The sequence below is a fragment of the Jaculus jaculus genome, chromosome 2, assembly GCF_020740685.1.
Source record: "Jaculus jaculus isolate mJacJac1 chromosome 2, mJacJac1.mat.Y.cur, whole genome shotgun sequence".
NCBI classification, from domain to species: Eukaryota; Metazoa; Chordata; class Mammalia; order Rodentia; family Dipodidae; genus Jaculus; species Jaculus jaculus.
The window spans coordinates 175126673-175145390 of NC_059103.1; the positions used below are offsets into that span (position 1 = coordinate 175126673).

An 18718-nucleotide genomic window follows, 5' to 3' on the forward strand; every position below is an offset into this window, starting at 1 on the left:
GGGAGGAAGACATAGCTCTTGCCCAAGGAGGCAAGAAGTGGGTCAAGAAGCCCATTTTAAGACTCAGATTTTTTATGTCTGCTCCATGGATAGATAGCCAGGGTAAGTTTTTTTGGGGAAAAAAATCTTCCCAGTAATCTTAATTTTCTAAAATGGGCCTTCTGGGAAGGGAGTGGAAACTGGGGTTGGGTGGCAGAGATAAGAAAAGGCCAGACCCTGCTGATATTTCTGACCTGTTGAAAAGTATAATGACCTAGATTTTCACCTACAGGTCCAAGGGTAATTCCCATGTTTAACCAAGCGAAGGCAGTTCATGTAGAGTCCCTATCATCCCTAAACTGCCTCTAATTTATTGATTTAAGAACAAGTAAACTTTTCCATTCCCCTTTCCTTTCCTTTTCTTTCCTTTGTACTGATGGGATTGACCCATGACCTCCGGTATGTAGGGCAGTTTACAAATGTTCTGTAGTAGCTTACATCAAATAAGAACTTCAGGATATATGGTACAGTTTCAAGAAATGCATTAAATCAGGATCAACAAAACATTGAGAATGAACCAAGAACAGCTTCCAAGTTAAAAAAAAAAGTACTTTGAGGCATATAAATTTTAGAGTACTCATATTTGGCTTCCTTTTGTTCTTTGCTATAAACTTTGTGAAGTAGCAGGGACATGTCTTTTAAAATTTAAATGTATTATTTTTAAAGCCAATGAGATGAATGTTGCCTAAAATTCACTTATCAAGTAAAAATCCTGAAATTCATGTAGCCTAGAACATTTGTATTTGTACATAATGAGAAAACATATTCTGTTTACACCAGAATTTAGATTATCTGTTTCATTTATAAAATAATACATTAATGTAATGATTTATAAAACAAGAAGTCATGTTTTCTTAGCTTGCTTAGTTTACAATTTTTACCTTATGTCAAAATATTTTGTTTAATTTCATTATTAGTTCAACAGTCACCTAGATAAATAGGCATAAACATTTTGTAGAAATGTGTTTGTCTAAGAAGTTATTGTCCCATTATGCTGAGTCAAATTTTATTACAATGTGAAAAAATCTTCATACTTGATTTTAAATATGTAATAACTGTAAAGTGTGCTCAAATTACAAAATCAAATCAAACTAATATATCTTCTTACTAAGTCTACTTCATCACATTGAATGAGCATGAATCTTAGTTATTCTTAGACAAACATGCCTTCCTTACAATTGACATTTCCTAAATGTGTGTAAGTACCTAAATGTTCTGTGATTGATGTATGATTGTCAGGGCCATATCTGTGAAAATTTGTAGTGTGGTATGTATGCATGAAAAAGAAGGCGGGGGGCTGGAGAGATGGCTTAGTGGTTAAGTCCTTGCCTGTGAAGCCTAAGGACCCTGGTTTGAGGCTTGATTCCCCAGGACCCACATTAGCCCGATGCACAAGGGTTCCATGCATTTGGAGTTCATTTGCAGTGGCTGGAGGCCTTGGCACGCCCATTCTCTCTCTCTGTCTGCCTCCCTCCCTCTCTCTCTCTCTCTCTCTCTCTCTCTCTCTCTCTCTCTCTCTCTCTCTCTCTGTCTGTCGCTCTCAAATAAAAAAAAGTGGTGTGGGGGAGGCAAAGCAGAAATCTACATGATTACTTGCAGTTTTTTTCCTTTTATAAAGTAAGTGCAGATATGGATCGGGTCATACAAACCTATATTCTCAATACTCAGGAAGCTGAGACAAGAGGATTTTGAGTTCAAGACTAGCTTGAACTACATAGTTAAATCCTGTCGCAAAGCTATAATAACAACAGCAACAGTAAAAATCAGAGACTATCAGTATACATCTATCCATCTATTTCTTTTTACCGATATATCTGCTATCATCTCACGGCCTACCTACGTACCTATCATCTGGCACAGAATAAATGAGAAGGTAATTTTATAGTCCAATTCTCAATCAGCAAACAGTTCCTTGACTCTTCTAAATTGCTTTTGTATTTTAAGAAGAAATTTTTAAGAAGACTAAATATGTGTGAAACCACATTTCTGAATTATTTTCTTTAGATGAGCAGATAACCAGCAAAGAAAATTCTACTTCCTAGTGAATAATTATTCATGGTAGTTTTTTTTATCAACATAAGATCTCTCTAAGCATATTCCTTTTTTTTTTTTTTTTTGAAAAAGAGAGAGGGACGAGGGGAGAGAGAGAGAGAGAGAGAATGGGTGCACCAGGGTCATCAACTGCTGTGAACAAACTCCAGACAACATACACCCCTTGTGCACATGTGTGACATTGCATGCTTGTATTACTGCATCTGGCTTATGTGGGGCCTAGAGATTTGAACATGTGTTCTTAGGCTTTGCAGGCAAGTGCCTTAACTACTAAGCAATCTCTCCAGCCCTCTTTGTATTTTCTTAATGGCAAAAGATTATACACTTGCATACAAAGAAGAGAAGACTTCATATAAATCAAGTGATTTTGGAAAGAGTTTGGTCATTTTTGGTCCCACAGTTTATTCCCTAACAGAGTTATAAGTTAGGGGTATTTAAGTATGTTAACTAAAATGCCCATTGTGTTTTCATTAATATAGTTATAATAGGGATTTCTTTTCACTTGGATACAGTCGATATGTGATGATTGTGTTTAGTGATAAGATGTATCTTTCATAATGGAAATTGGGTTAATAGAGTTAAATAGTTCTTTCACTTTTGTTTGCTAATGTAGCAAATATTGATGAATATTCTTGTATATTCTAAGGACCCATTATTTATAATCTTTACATAAATATGATCCTACATAATTATAAATTTATTACTATTAAAAATACACTTTTGCAAATAATATCAAACAAATATTCCAAAGCCTAAATCATATATAATGATTATTTTATTAATAAGAATCTATGTTTACTTACAAATTAATGGGTTTCATTGTGACGTTTATACAGATGCTTATATTAAGCTTTTATCATGTCCGTCCTGTTCTTTCATCTCCTTCTGTTCCTGATCCCCAGCCATTTCCATTGTAGTGCTTGTCATACTTTTAACTCATCTTTTATGTTAATCTCACTTTTCTTTTTAACTTTCTATTCATGAAACAAAATATTCTTGTCTTCCTGGTGTCTGTCTTAGTTTGCTTAGCGTAATATTCTCCAGTTCCATTCATTTTTCTATAAATGTTATAATTTCATTGTTCTTTATAACTGGATATGCTCTGTTGTATACATATAGCATATTTTTATCTATTCATTTGTTGATGAAACACCTAGTCCAGTTCCATGACTTAACTGATAAACACTTTTATCTTTTTTATGCAGATTTCATTTTTGTTAGATAACCCAGAGGAATATTATAGCTGGATCATATGTTGATTTTCTTTTGAGTTTTTTGAGGAAAATCTATGCTAATTTCCATGGAAACTGTACTAATTTACATTTCTGCTGATGATCAGAGTTTCTTTTTCATTTGTAGTCATCAGCATTTGTTACATTTTGTTGTTGTTGTTTAATTATGGCTATTAGGACTGGAGTGAAATGAGACCTCTATGTGTGAGTTTTGATTTGCATTTCCCTGATGGATAGGATATTGAGCATTTTCTAATGTGCTTGTTGACCATTTGTACTTCTTTTGAGAATTGTCTGCTCAAATCATTTGCCCATCTTTTAATTGTGTTACTTGTTCTTTGTTATTAAAATTTTATCGAGTTCTTTTCATATCCTGGTTATTAATTTCATGTTACATAAATATCTGACATATTTTCTTCCACTCTTCAGGCTGTTTATTCATTCTGTTGACGGTTTCTTTTGCTGTGAAAAAGATTTTTGTTTTTTTTTTTTAATGAATGTAATCCTATTGTTAATTTTTGCTTTATTTCTTGCTGTATAGGAGTCCTACTTGGGAAATTCTTGCTTGTGCTAATTTTCCCTACTTTTTCAACTAATAGCTTCAATATTTCAAGTCTCTCTCTCAAAAAAAAAAAAAAACCACTGATCTATTTTAGCTGGGTTTTATACAAAGCAAAATATATGGGTCTAGTTTCAATCTTCACATGGATATCCAGTTTCTCAGGACCATTTGTTTCTCTTATGGTTGTTTTTGGCACCCGTTCAAGAACCAGTTACTCTAGATGTATTGGTTTGTTACTCTTCTATCAGACTACATGTCAGCTTTTATGTCAGAACGGTGTTGTTTCTGTGTGACACTCTAGTACACTTTCTAATCAGATATTGCACTATCTTCAACAGTGATCTTTTTGCTCATGATTGCTTTAGGTTTTTGAAGTTTTTTTTTTATACTTATAGCAGAAATCAAGATTGCACTGGACACAAAATATGTTATATTGGTACCTTTATGGTATAGTTTGCAAACCCTTACCAGTGCATCACATCAAGAACCTAGTAACTAGAAAAAACTTGATAGAGCTGTCATAAAAGTTTACCATTCCTCCCAAGTTATAAATACTAAAAATGCAATTATTTTTATATGAATATATAAATGTGTATATTTTTACATGTCTAACATTCCTTATCAGTTGTTATTGCTCACATTTAGCAATCTGTTTTTCTACTGTGATAGCAACATGAAGCTCATTTTGGAAACTTCCCAAACACAGTGTAACTAATGTCCTTTTAGTACATACACTTTTTTTTTTTTTTTGGTTTTTCAAGGTAGGGTCTCACTCTAGCCTAGGCTGACCTGGAATTCACTATGTAGTCTCAGGGTGGCCTTGAACTCATGGTGATTCTCCTATATCTGCTTCCTGAGTGCTAGAATTAAAGGCATGCGCCACCACGCCTGGCTCGTACAGTTTTTTTCTTAATCCTGGGCTTGCTTTATTTTTATTCCTTTGCCATTAGTAAATAAATATGTTTACCTGAAAGTATATCTTTTGATATAAACAATTCTACAGTTGCCATGTAACAAAGTAATAGATATTTATATTTTAATCTATTTCATATCATGAAAGCATTCACCTGATTGTATAAATTATTCAAAAGAAGGTATGATATTAATTTCTCCACTTTTAAATTTGATGTAGAGTCAGATTGTTATTAAAATATGACCATTTGGTAGTTTATTAGCTACTTATTTAATAATTGCTTTAAATTTGTTGACATAAAGGTGGAAGTAGTACCAATCCAAGTAGCTGGGAGGCTGGAAAAAAAGGCCTTAAGCTGTAAGTTTTAGGACATCCAGTAATACATATTTATTTTTGTGTATACTTTTATCCAAGACTTTCTTATTCTTTTTGAAACATTTCCCTCCAATTTATAGTATTTAAATCAGTAAATCTTTACTTAAAATTTGTTACTTTGGAGAATATATATGATACATAATGAAATTTTTGCTTGGCAGAGTATAATATTTAAACATTTACTCAGGAGAGAATACTGTAACTTCTAATTATATTGGTACATTTTTAATCCCTTTTACTTTATTGTATTATTAAAATTAGGTAAGTATTAAAAATTGTCTTTTAAGAATATCTTGTCTATATAACTTTATCCAGCTTTAGAGTTGTCATCTTACACAAAGGACATGCATGTGTATGTTTACATTTTTATCTTCATATTCAGCACTTGGGTATTTACATGACAGCATGTTATAGCTACCATTAGAGGCCACTAAGCTCATTTTTCCTACTGTGTAAGTGTGTAATATGTCATTAAGAATTTACATGATATATACTTACTAAAAATGAATTTTATTATCAATTACTTAATATAAATCATAAACGTATGCTTACTATGCTTTTTTTTTTTTTGCAATTGCCAGAGTTTGCTAGATGAATTCAGTGCTTATACTGATCAAGAATTTTAAAAACCTTGATCTGGTAGTGCCACTTCCAAAGGTCATTGATTTCATTTGGTAATAGTCTTACTACTTCACCTTCTCGCTTTATTACATTCTACTTTTTTTCTGAGTTCATTTCAGTAATATTTTGTGCATTGGCTGGCATGGTGACATCAAGAGTATTACTCTAAAAAAAAGTCTTTTAGAAAATTCAAGTTCAAAAGTTCCTGATATCTGGATCCACAATGTATATTAGGAAAAACTGCTTTAATACAGGGCCCAATTTTATGACAGTAGTTTTTAAATGCAACTCTAAAATTGCACTTGAAACCAATTACAAACCAGGGAAGACAACTGTACTTAACTTATCACTAAGTAAATAAATAAAACCATGAATTAAGAGCAAAGTTTATAATTATTGTCAAATTTGTGTACTAGCAGACATATTATTCTGGACATAGATATACCAGAAAGTGTTTTCTGATGAATTATCTTCTCTTTACTACAATGATATTTTTTTCAAAATGACACTTTTTAAATGTATCATACTCATATTCTTATTTATCAAAATGCATACTTTAAATACAAATATTACATTTAATATATACTACCATGTGGAATGAAAGTGAAAGTAATATATCAGCCTAGCATTTCTTATTTTATACATCCTAAGTAGGACTCAGAAATAAGAACTGAACATTAATTTTATGGGTTTTTTTCTACTCGATAGGTGCTATGGATATAGAGGAGAGAAATCGCCAAATGAAAATTAACAAATACAAACAGGTAGCCGGATCAGATCCCAGACTGGAACAAGATTACCATTCAAAGGCAAGACAATTTTCTTTTTAAAAGTTGTAAAATAGCCAATTGATCATATTAAACCACTAGTTCTTTTTTGAAATACCAAATGTAGATTAGTATGACACAAACATAATGCAATGGCCCCATGATATCATAAGTGCCAAAATGTATAATATGTATAATGGCTCTTAGGGAAAGACTTTGCCTTATTAACTAAACATGTAATTATATAATATAAAAAATTAGAGATCTGAAGGGCAACTTTTTAGATTTTTTTTTTTTATTTCATACAACCTATATCCCCTCAAAAATGTTCAGGAAATTCTACTTTATAGTATTTTAATGAAATCTGGTGTACTGCTGAGTTATCAAAATAAAATTCATAACCATAAGGTATTTTTAGTTCAAAAGGTCCTTTAGACAGAATATTTTTAAATTTCTTTTATTAATAGACTAAGATATGAGGTCCAACTACTAGAGGAAATTATAGTATTCATTGCTCTTGTTTTTCATTAGCTTTATATTTTTCAAGGCAATTTTAGGGTCATGACAATATTATAAATGAGTATACTATGTGAATATCACATAGTATATTCTTAATAGTATGAATTTAGAAATAAAGTCATTGTAAAACAAGGTAGCTCCTGAGATAAAGTTTATAAACAATATAAATAGTGTGAGATCCTGTATACCTACCATGTGTAGGGAACATATTTCAGTCATATTTACATCCTAAAAATCAGAAAAGGTGTTCTGGGGGGCTTAGCTTAGTGATAGAGTGCTTGTCTCACATGTGCAAAGCCCTGAGCTTGATCACGAACACAATAAATAAGTAAGGAAAGAAAGAAAAACAGAGAGAAGCTGAGAAAGAGGGAGGGAAGGGCATTAATGGAAATTAGTTATATGATTCACTTTGCTCATACCGTTAAAAGTAGATTATCTAGGAACATTAGCAATGACTCTTATTATGGATACCTGCAGTTTATTACAGAGGGTTAGACCCAAGGAATGCTATGAACATGGTTAGGATTTTTTTTTAAAATCATAAGTGGGGATGCTACTCTAATTTACTGGTGAATGCTCAAGACCTTAAGTTACTTTTAACTTTTGAAACCAGATATTTTAGGTTGGGAAAACCTTTAAGTATTGATAAAGAATGAAACATACTAAGCAAGATAATTTTATTGGTACTTTCTAACGAGTGGTTTTCACACTATGATCTTGGAGCAGAACCATTCCCACCACTTGGTGCATTTATCAGTGCATTCTTCTGAGTTCTCTGTCTTTTATGACCTCAAAACCTTTTGTTGTATTTACTCAACTTTTTTTTTTTAAGCAAGCACACTAACTGATTCTCATGTAGACCAAAGTTTTTAAACTACTTCTCAAAGGCAAATCATTGTAAAAGTTGCTTTATTTAAGTAAATGAGTAAATTCTAAAAGTGTGTAATAAAAACATGTGATTCTATTTTCTATTGCTAGGGTTATGTATTCAAAATATAATCAAGTTATTCAAAGTAAATCAACAAATTCTACCATGTCTTTGTGGATGATCCATCCCTCATCATACCTATGTTGATCTTGCTACCTTAGGGGTTAAAGGAAAAATTACAGAGGATTCGTCATAAGTCAGGGTTATTATTAATTTCCATGCAAATAGTTTCTTAGTTTAAAATTTTAAAAATCAGTGGGGAATTGTGGCACACGCCTTTAATCACAGCACTTCGGAGCCAGAGGTAGGAGGGTCACTGTGAGTTCAAGGCCACCTGAGACTACATATTGAATTCCAGGTCAGCCTAGGCTAAAGTGAAACTACCTCAAAAAACATTTTTTTTTTTAAATCATTCCTTTCTTTTTAAAGGCAGTATACATAGCTTAAATTTTCATTAATTAATTTTTTATTTTGATAAAAAGAGCCAATTGTAAAGCCTGGTAATGAACTATGTATTTTACTACCATAGATCTAATTCTTGAAACTTTCACCTACCAAATGAAGGAAATGTTATAAAATTTAGAAAGATTGGGGCTAGAGAAATGGCTAAGAGGTTAAAGGAGCTTGGTTCCTCAGTACCCACATAAGGACAGAGGAATCAAATAGCACATGCCTTTGGAGTTTATTTGCAATGGCAAGAGGCCCTGGCATGCCCATACTCAGTCTCTTTCTGTCTGTCTCTTTTTCTTTCTCTCTCTCTCTCTCTCAAATGAGTGAATAAAAATATTTTTAGTTTAAAAATAAAATATAAAAAGGTTAAGTAATCTACCCAAGTTCAGTTTATATTGTTTTTAACTCATAAAACTTATTTTTATAGCTGCTCCAGTTTTTTTTTCAGTTTTTAAATTAATTTGAGATAACCTGACCATCAATTCAAAGTCTTAGACAAGCAAACCATGCAGTATGTAGTCCTGAAGTTCCAATGGTGTTATTATGATACTCTCTGTAGATCTAATTCAGTGTTAGCCTAGTTTTAAAAAAATCTATAGAGGCTGAATTTTAAATGCTTCTGTGAATTCTTAAATTCTTCAAACTATAAATAACCCTTACTAAATTAAAAATATATATATTAGTAACTCTCTTTGAAAGCATCTAGGTGTGCAACTGTCTTGTGAAGATGTTGAGTTTTAATTGATCAGTGAATTATCCCAGAGTTTTACTTCAAAGTTGAATTTAACTATGTTGTCAATGCACTTTTCTTCTTTATTGCACTCTCTGTGTAACAGCTTAAATGTGATTCATCTCTTCTAGCATTGTCAGTAACTTCATGTATTTTTCTATATAATCCATTTCCTCTTCATTGATTCAGAAAAATGTAACTTGTCTATTACATAATAGTACAATTGATAGCTTCCCATAGGCCACCTGTGTAAGAATTATATGATAGCCATTAATAATTAAAGGTGAAATATATATATATATATATATATATATATGTATATATATATATATGAGAATTATTATGAAGGATTTCATAATAGTTGCATGTATGTTTTTGAAATTAGTTATAGTCAATATCTTAAAATATTTATAGAGCAATATCTTTATGATGATGCTTTTAAATATTTCAACAAATTATACTACATGATTGATTGGCACAGTATTTATAATGGGCCTCAAAGTTTATTTCTATGTAGTAAAGGATATTATATAGAAATGTTCTTTCAGAAGTCATCAGAAAGGTATCTTAATCCCATTTTAGCACTTTGTAATGTTTTGTGATTTGTATACCAACAATTATAAGCATTGTAATGTTAATTTAACCTATAATCTAGCTGGTTATCCTATTAATCTAGTGGAATGAATTAATTCTAAATGTGGACAATATAGTAAAGGATAAAGAGTTTTTCTCTATTCATGCTGCATTCCTGATCCCAGACATTTCCTACCTATATTTCTTCACCCCTTTTCTTGAGTTTCTAGTCCTCTAAACACTTATTCATCATTCACTTAACATGCAAGATATATTAACAATAAGGTAGTACAATGAAGCTATTTGAATAAAATATGGATTATAATATTATATTAAGTTGTTTTTAAAGATAATAAAACTAAGAAAATTGAACTATAAGCAAGCTCAAAATAAAGTATTTTACATAGTTAAGAATACATTTTTGTGTAGACTGTTACTTTAAACTAAAGCATTCTACTTTATTGAGTTTATTCTCTTCTTGAAACTAAGAAAACACATTGATTGCATGTTTTACATTGACTTTTACAGAACAGGTAGTGGAGTGACATAGGAGACAGGTTGAGATTGGTTATAAGTAGCCGTATATGAACTGTTTAAAAATTTAATAGTTATACAAATATGCTTAAGGCCTCAACATCATCAAAATTTGGCAGCAGTTCATGAGTACAGTGTGGCCATTGTGGCTACTGCTTGTAGTCAGGCAGACTCTACCTGGGTGGTTTGGTGTAGCTTTAACCTTTTCTTATCAGCTTCTTTATTAAACTGGACTATGGTAGCAATTTCATAGGAAAGTGATGAGGGATAGATGAGCTGTATATAAATGGCTTAGCGTCCAGTGAGTGCTCAGTAAATGATCCAGCCACTCTTAGTTACTTCTATAGTAACCTAGTCAAATATAATTTTAGAACATGGAAATGAGGGCTGGAGAGATTCCTTAGTGGTTAATGTTCTTGCCAGAGAAGCCTAAGGACCCATGTTCCACTCTCTAGATCCCACGTAAACCAGACACCCAAGGGTGAGGCAAGCACATGCCCACTGGGTGGCACGAGCATCTGGAGTTTGATTTCAGTGGTTGAGGCCTTGGACTGCCAGTTCTCTCCTTCTCTCTCCCTCTCTCTCTAAAATAAAAATAATAAAATAAAAAATTCAAAAAATAAGAAAATTAAAAAAAAACACCTTCCTCTTTGGCTTATTCTTGTCAAATATCCAATAGAATGTTTTTTTGTTTTTGTGAATCTGAAGCCAGTGGCTGCAGAACAGTATACCATCTCTATCTTCCATTCTTTGTCAGATTTTTCTTCTGTGTTTATTTCCATATAACCTTTAATTCAGCAGGGTCTATAGTTTCTGGGAATCAGTGAAATTTCTTTAGGCACATAGGGAGGAAGACAGCTTACGTTGATTGTACGAGTTCTTTTTACGAGGCAGCCCACTAGGCCCAATTAAGCTCATGTGCTCAGTCCCAGGTGCTATTGCACCTCTTAGGTGGGCACAGCTGAGGTTGCCTCACCAAGTGTGGAACAGCACTGATTGGTTCCTGTCCCAAGCCAGATCACCCCATCTAGGCCCTCTCAGTTTTGCTTTGCTCTCCAATTCAGCCAGCCTCTCTGTCTTTATTATACACCTACTGTGTACTTTTGGACACACTCTATGGTAGTACTTTACCAAAATTATTTATGAAGAGAAATAAGACTACATTTTAAAAACTTGATTATTGAACTAGCAAGTATAATCAGTATAGTTCTAGAAATGCAAATAATCTGATGGTATTCTTATCAAACGCTGGTTCACTAATATTTAAATCTCATTTTTAAAATTGAGAAATGTGTCATGGCATTCATATTATATTGAGAAGAAAATTAATTAAATCTGATATTAATAAACACATACAATGAAGAAAACATAAAGAATTTAAGACCGCGGTAAGATACCTAATCAAGGCCATTTAATCAGTCATAATTATCTTTAAATCATATTTTAAAGCCATATTTTTCCCACCTCTGCAGTTTTTAAAAAAATATTTTTTTATTAATTTGTGAGCAGGGTGAGAGAATATGTATGCCAGGGACTCTTGCTGCTGCTAGTGAACTCCAGACCCATGTGCTGTTTTGTGCCTCTGTCTTTATGTGGTTACTAGGGAATTGAACCTGAGTTGTCAGGCTTTGCCACCAAGTTCCTTTAATCACTGAGCCATCTACCCAGGCTTTCCAATATTTTTTTGTCTATTTCATTTTTGTCAAAGTCATTTTTAAAATTTTTATTAAACATCCATCAAGCTTTAGTTTAACAGTAACTATTTTTATATGTATTTATCTAATTTCTCCCTTTATCTTGGATAGCTAAAGGAAGGAATCATTGGTATTATATAATCTCTCTGTTTATCTGAGATATCTGAAGAATGGGATGATTGGTATGTTTTCAAGAAAGAAGGAGTCATTGAATTTATAATTTATTCATCAGGACCTATAGCAGCAGGAATATTTCACAGTGGAACATCTGACATCTTGGTTATAGTGATAGAGATATATATGCAGTGACAAAAATCACTCTTCACTTTCTTTAGTTATTATGACTAAATGTAGACTTAGTATTAAGAACTAAGCTGCTGGGATTCATATTCTACTTCTATCACTCTCTCTATTGCCTATTATTATCTCTGTCGAACAAACTACTTACCATCTTTATGCCTCAATTTCTTATTGAGAGAGATATCTTGACAATAGTACCTACCACATAGGACTGTGTTTATTAATAAGCCTAATTATGTACATATATAATTTTTCAAATGAGGGTAGATACATAATAATGAATATATGTCAGCTGCAATATGACAATGGTGGTGGTGATGATGCTAAAGAAAGAGAAATATTTACTGTTTTAACAGGTAACATACTTATACCAAAACACTTGGGGGTCAAGGTTTCGTTGGGGTCTCCAGTAATCAAGAATCAAAAGATAAGTTTATTTTCAAGATATTTCTTCAAAGTAAATAAGGGGGAATAAAGAAAAAAATTTAAATTATAATATTTTAGATGTCTAAAGGTTGGAGATGGCTCAGTGGTTAAGAGTACTTGCTACTTCAGCACGAGGACCTGAGACCACCCAAATTCTATTCCCATTCACTCTTGATAAAAGCTGGGTTTGGCCATGTATATCTGTAACCATGGTCCTCAGGGGTGGCAGGGTGTGTGCCCAAGACTAGGGAATTTCTGGAGCTCACAGCTCCATGTCCCCATTTCTGCAGGGAGGGAATGGTGACAAAGACCAGAGCTCTGTACTGAAGGAAACACTCCTCAAGATACACACAGTGAGAAACAGAGGGGACACTGATGTTCTTCTCTGGTCACCTGCACACATCTGTGCATATATCAAGTAGCATCACACACCACACACACACACACACACACACACACACACACACACACACACACACACACCAAAAAACATAGCCTAAAAATTGATGATTTGACTTATTTTTGCCAATCTGATCAAATTCTTTTACCCAACGGTTACCTTTCATTATTTATATTCCATATTGAGCTGGATGGATTTCAATTTTAAGTGAAATATATATCTCCTTGTATAGATAGTATTAAGATTATATTTTCATATAATGTGTATATGTAAATATATATCTGTACGCCAAGGACACACATGAAGCTGAGCCAGAGAATTTCTGTTCTCAGTATTTATGTTGATGGAAACAGTCACTACACATTGTCTTTATTCCATAGAAATAATAAATACATGACATACAGTTTAGAACTTGCTGATTAATCATTTTCATCAATTTTAAGAAATTTTTATTTATGATTAATCTTTTGTTATTAAAAGTATCTATCTTTAATTTTCTTTTTTCCCTTAATAACTTGTATTATTTTTCAAGGCTTGCCATTAAAAAAAAAAAATCATACACCAGTAGCTTAAATGATAGAAAGTCGTTTCCTTGCAGTTTTTGGAAACTAAAAATTCAAAATCAAGGTTAAATGGCTTGATTATTTCTGAGTACTCCCTTGACTTGCAGATGGCGGTTGCTGGTTGTGTTTTCACATGGTCTTGCCAGTTTGTGTCTAAATTTAATCTCCCATTTCTATAAGGTCACTACTAACATTGGATTAGAACTCACCCAGATGACCACATTTTACTTAAATTATCTCTAAGAGTCTCCATTTAGTAATGAGTTGCATTCAGAGATCCTGACTTGCACATATGAATTTGAAAGGAACTCAATCTGGCCCATAGTATATCACATAAAGTAGCTAATGGTCTTTACCATTTGAGTGCTTTATAAAAGCAAGTTTTATTACAATGTGAGTAATTATGTTAAGGCAATTAACAGAAGTTATATTGTTTTAAACATTTTGATTGACTTTGTTACTTTTCTTTTTCTATATTTCTATTTCACTCTCAAATTCTTAAAAATATTCTGGATTTTTTTGAATGCTCATTTCAGGAATTCTCTGTCTTCGCTATAAAAACACATTTAAATATAACATTTAAGCCACAGTTTCATGCTGACATTCAGGCAGGGATATTATTCTTTACATGTATTTATGAATTTCTTCCTCCTACAATATAGTAAAATTTCAGCTAAGAAATAGCAAAAGAATATTTTTTTGAAGAAGTAATTTGAAATTACTAAAATAACAACTTATATTTTTATAGAAAACTATAGATTAACAAAGAAGTTGTGCTCATTTTCTTAGTAAGCATACTGTTTCTAAAAACTAACAAAAGAAGAAATTTGAAATATTTTTATTTATTTGGAAAGAGAGAGAGAGAAAGAGAATGAGTACACCAAGACTTTTTGCTGCTGCAAAAGAACTCCAGACACATGTATCACTTTGTGTACCTGGCTTTATGTGGGTACTAGGGAATAGAACTTAGGCCATCAGATTTTCCAAGCAAGCACCTTAACTGACAGGTCATATCTCCAGCTGCCAAAAGAAAGAATTTTTAATAAATTATATCTGGTGGCATTCGGTAAAAGGATTGATCGAGAAGCAATAGCTGTTACTGCCAAGACCATAATTTCTTTCTGTATATTACATAAAAGCACACAGAGGAGCATTTTCATTTTACCTCCAACAAAAAGTTATGCATGTATATTTGCTGTTAGCAATCCCCAAAGTTGCTGGTTTGCTAACAGCTAGGGTACTCTTTACAGAATGAACAATATGGGTCAAAAAGGGAAATAAATTTTTCTTTATTTAATCAGGAAGGATACACAAGGTAAGGAAAAGTAAACATAAGGAAATAAGGTAGAAGCATTCCATTTATTCTAACAAAATAAAGTATACTCTGCATAAATATAGAAATATAAGAACCTTCAAGTCAACAAACATGTTAGAGGATCTGTGCCCTCTGTATATATACTGGCTATGGCATTATCACCTGGTAAAATACATACACTTCTTTACATACCAGTTAGCTCCTATTTCTTACATTTTTAACTAAAATATATACCTCTTAAGAGTGCAGAATATATTTTATTTGTCTTTGTAGTCTCCCCAGTGGCATAGTTTACTTTGGCTATAATGAGTACTCAGTGAGAGCTATTAATTTTTCAATTCTTTTTTAACATAGGCATGAATGGTGAAAGAAACTAGTCAAATAGTAAGGATAGGATGAATTGAACCAGAGTTTAAAAAATATATTTCATTTATTTATTTATTTGAGAGAGAGAGTATATGGGCATAACAGGCTCCAGACACTGCAAAGGAATTCCAAACACATGTGCCCCCTTGTGCATCTGGCTTACGTGCATCCTGGAGAATCAAACCAGGATCCTTTGCCTTTACAGGCAAACTCCTTAACCACTAAGCCATCACTCCAGCCCTGAATTGAACTCGTTTTTAGAGATTGTAAATTTTGAGTATTTTGTATAAATATAAGGATACTGATCTTTGAGGAGATAAAAATAGGTTATTTTATGAGCTTACTTCAGTTTTTCTAATGGCCATGTTATTATTGATTTTCATTCAGAGTTAATCATTATAGCAATGATACTGAAAAGGGATGGAAATATTTTATTCTGATTTTGATTATACCATTATTTATTTATTTAAGAGAGATTAAAAAAAAAAGAGAGAGCAAGAGAATATGTGTGTGCATAGGAATGCCAAGGCCTCTTGCCACTGCAAATGAATTCCAGATTCATGTTGCATGTTGTACAACTGGTTTTTCTTGGGTACTGGGTAATCTAACCAGGCTGAATGGCTGTATAACCAAGCTCCTTTAAATGCTGAGCCATTTCCATAGGCCCGATTCTACCATGTATATTAGTAGATTTTGGATATGTGTCTTAGCCCTTTACAACATAATTTTTATTCTATCTATAAAGTGAGAAACTAGCACTGCAAAGACTACTGTATTCACATTTAAGTTTTAGGGAGTCTTATCATTAGTTAAACAAATGATTGAATTGTATGACTTAAAATTCAAATTTTTAATTCAGCTTTCTATATTTCATGTATTTAGTTCTGATGCATTTGAAAGTATCCTTTTATATGCTTACATCCATATAATTTTATTTACTTATGGCATAGTTATTATTTAGAAAGTATATGCATAATATTTGGCTATTATTTTACATAATATAATTGATAGTTAAGTTTTAATAACATATTCAGACAATTAGTATAAACATGTAGGACATCATGGAGCCATCCACATATAGAATTTCAGCTAGCTTGACTAATTATGATTAAATATACTTACTGTTTTGTTTTATAATAGTTTTGTCCACAAGAATAGAATTAGCTATAAATTTACTTCAACTGAAAGTATTATAAATATTAGAGTAAAATTAATCTATTAATGTTTTACTAAACTATTAAATTTGATTATTTCTATGTCATAAATCCTAAATATTTGGAAATACATTAGCAATAGAAATAATGTATCCAAACTTTGATATATATCATATGAAAAAAGAATTCTGGGCAGTAATACTACCATGGGGCTGAAATGTAACACTAGAAATAGTATATGTAATTATAATATAGCATAAGATCTGGCATGTGTGAGTACCTAGTAGCTATTTTGCATTATTTATTGTAGCATGTCACACAGTAATAATTTTCAAAATAAGTGTTAGATCTAAACCCCACTTCAATGTAGAAAACATAAAAACCACCAGCTCAATACAACTTCCTAATAAATTAGCTATAGTTTTACAATTGGGCATTTTCTGGACTATGATAATGCTTATAAACAGAGCTAATAAACTTGCAGACCTTGTCATAAAAGAAAATAAGATTTATCAAGCTCTTTTCTATTTTATGCCTCATCCTAAACCAAGTGAATTTTAGCATATAAAGAAGTTTAATTAAATAACATATCAACTCTTTATTGTTTTTATATTGTTGCTGGTTATTGTTAAGTTGCTTTGATGTTTTTATTCTGATATATATGTAAATTTTTCAAAATTGCCAAAGCAAAACCTTTATTCTAAAGAAATTCCTGAAGTAGAAAGTAATGTGTTCCTATTTTCAGAATAAGTGAATTCATTTCAAAATTAATTTATTTTATTGTTTCTTTAAAAGTAATACAAAATATAGAAATATTTAACTTAAAAGAATCAGGCATTAATACTGAGAAGTTGCTGGGCGTGGTGGCCTTTAATCCCAGCACTTGGGAGGCAGAGGTAGGAGGATCGCCATGAGTTCCAGGCCACCCTGAGACTTAATAGTGAATTCCAGGTCAGCCTGGGCTAGAGTGAGACCCTACCTTGAAAGACCAAATCCCCTCCCCCATCCCCAAAAAAACTGTGAAGTGAGAAGTACTGTGATCTTGGTCAATTTGTTTAACTCCTCTGTTTCTGTGTTTTCATCTATCTAATGAGTAAATCCATTCTAGGTTGTTCTGTTAATCAGTGTAGAATATACGTGGTGAAGCACATGTCAGACACAGGAGAGAACCCAGGAAAGGTAGACACAATAAAATTGGTGGGTTTTTTTGTTTGTTTGTTTAGTTTTGGTTTTTCGAGGTGGTGTCCCACTCTGGCCCAGGCTGACCTAGAATTCACTATGTAGTCTCAGGGTGGCCTCGAACTCACAGTGATCCTCCTACCTCTGCCTCCGGAGCGCTGGGATTAAAGGAGTGCACTACCATGACCAGCTCAGATATGTTTTTGGTTTTTGTTGTTTTTTTTTTTTTTTTTCCAATGAGAAAAAGCAGAAACAAGTTTATGGAGAGCTTTCAATTTCTCAGTTGAAATAGAATGTTCTTGATTATTTTATTTTTGTTGTCTTCTATGTTGTTTTAGGAGATACTTGAAAATCTGTGTTTTATATGCACGTTATATTTTAATAATCCTTAAATCTATATTATGTTAAAATCTGTATTACTATATTCTTTTATACTAGTAGAATGTACAAATACTGAAGTTTAGGGGAGAAGTAAGGCCAAAAAATAAAGATCTATTAGTCATTATGTAGTCATTAAAATAAATGAATAATGGATTTGATCATTACATCACCCCAGAGGAATATGTATAATGAAAAGAAAAGAGGTTTACAGACAGGAACACTGGGGAAATTTAATTTGAAATCAGGTTAGGGAAAGCCAAGTCAGTAAAATAAAGCAAGAAGGAATAGTAGGGAAAGCCAAGTCAGTAAAATAAAGCAAGAAGGAATAGTGAAGGAGGTTAGAAGAGAAACCACAGTAGTGTTACCTGTAAGTCATTATGGGAATGTTTCAGGAAGAGGGGGAGAAGAAACCATTAAACTATCCCTCCAGTGCATCAATTCTTTGTTGTTGTTGTTGTTTTAATTTTTTTTCATCAATTCTTTATGTTAGTGTTCTTCACAACAAATGATATATTTCTAACAAGATTTGCTAACTTCAACATAAACAATGTTTAACAAATTTATAATGCTACCCTGATCTTTGTTTTGTGAAGTTAATGTACAAAGATAGAACAGTCAGATTGATAAGATCATGTAAAAAAAATC

General features: G+C 32.3%; 1 protein-coding gene across 49 annotated transcripts in view; it reads left to right on the plus strand.

Moving 5' to 3' along the window:
- Rims2 (regulating synaptic membrane exocytosis 2) overlaps positions 1 to 18718 on the plus strand; it is a 544765-nt gene that overhangs the window by 411963 nt on the left and 114084 nt on the right. For 33 of the 49 annotated variants that reach the window (XM_045144630.1, XM_045144647.1, XM_045144632.1 and 30 more), the window contains one exon: positions 6503 to 6603. The exons of the other annotated variants lie outside the window; for them this stretch is intronic. In XM_045144630.1, the coding sequence (XP_045000565.1) occupies positions 6503 to 6603 (101 nt within the window). The remainder of the gene's footprint in view (positions 1 to 6502; positions 6604 to 18718) is intronic. 49 annotated transcript variants of the gene reach the window in all.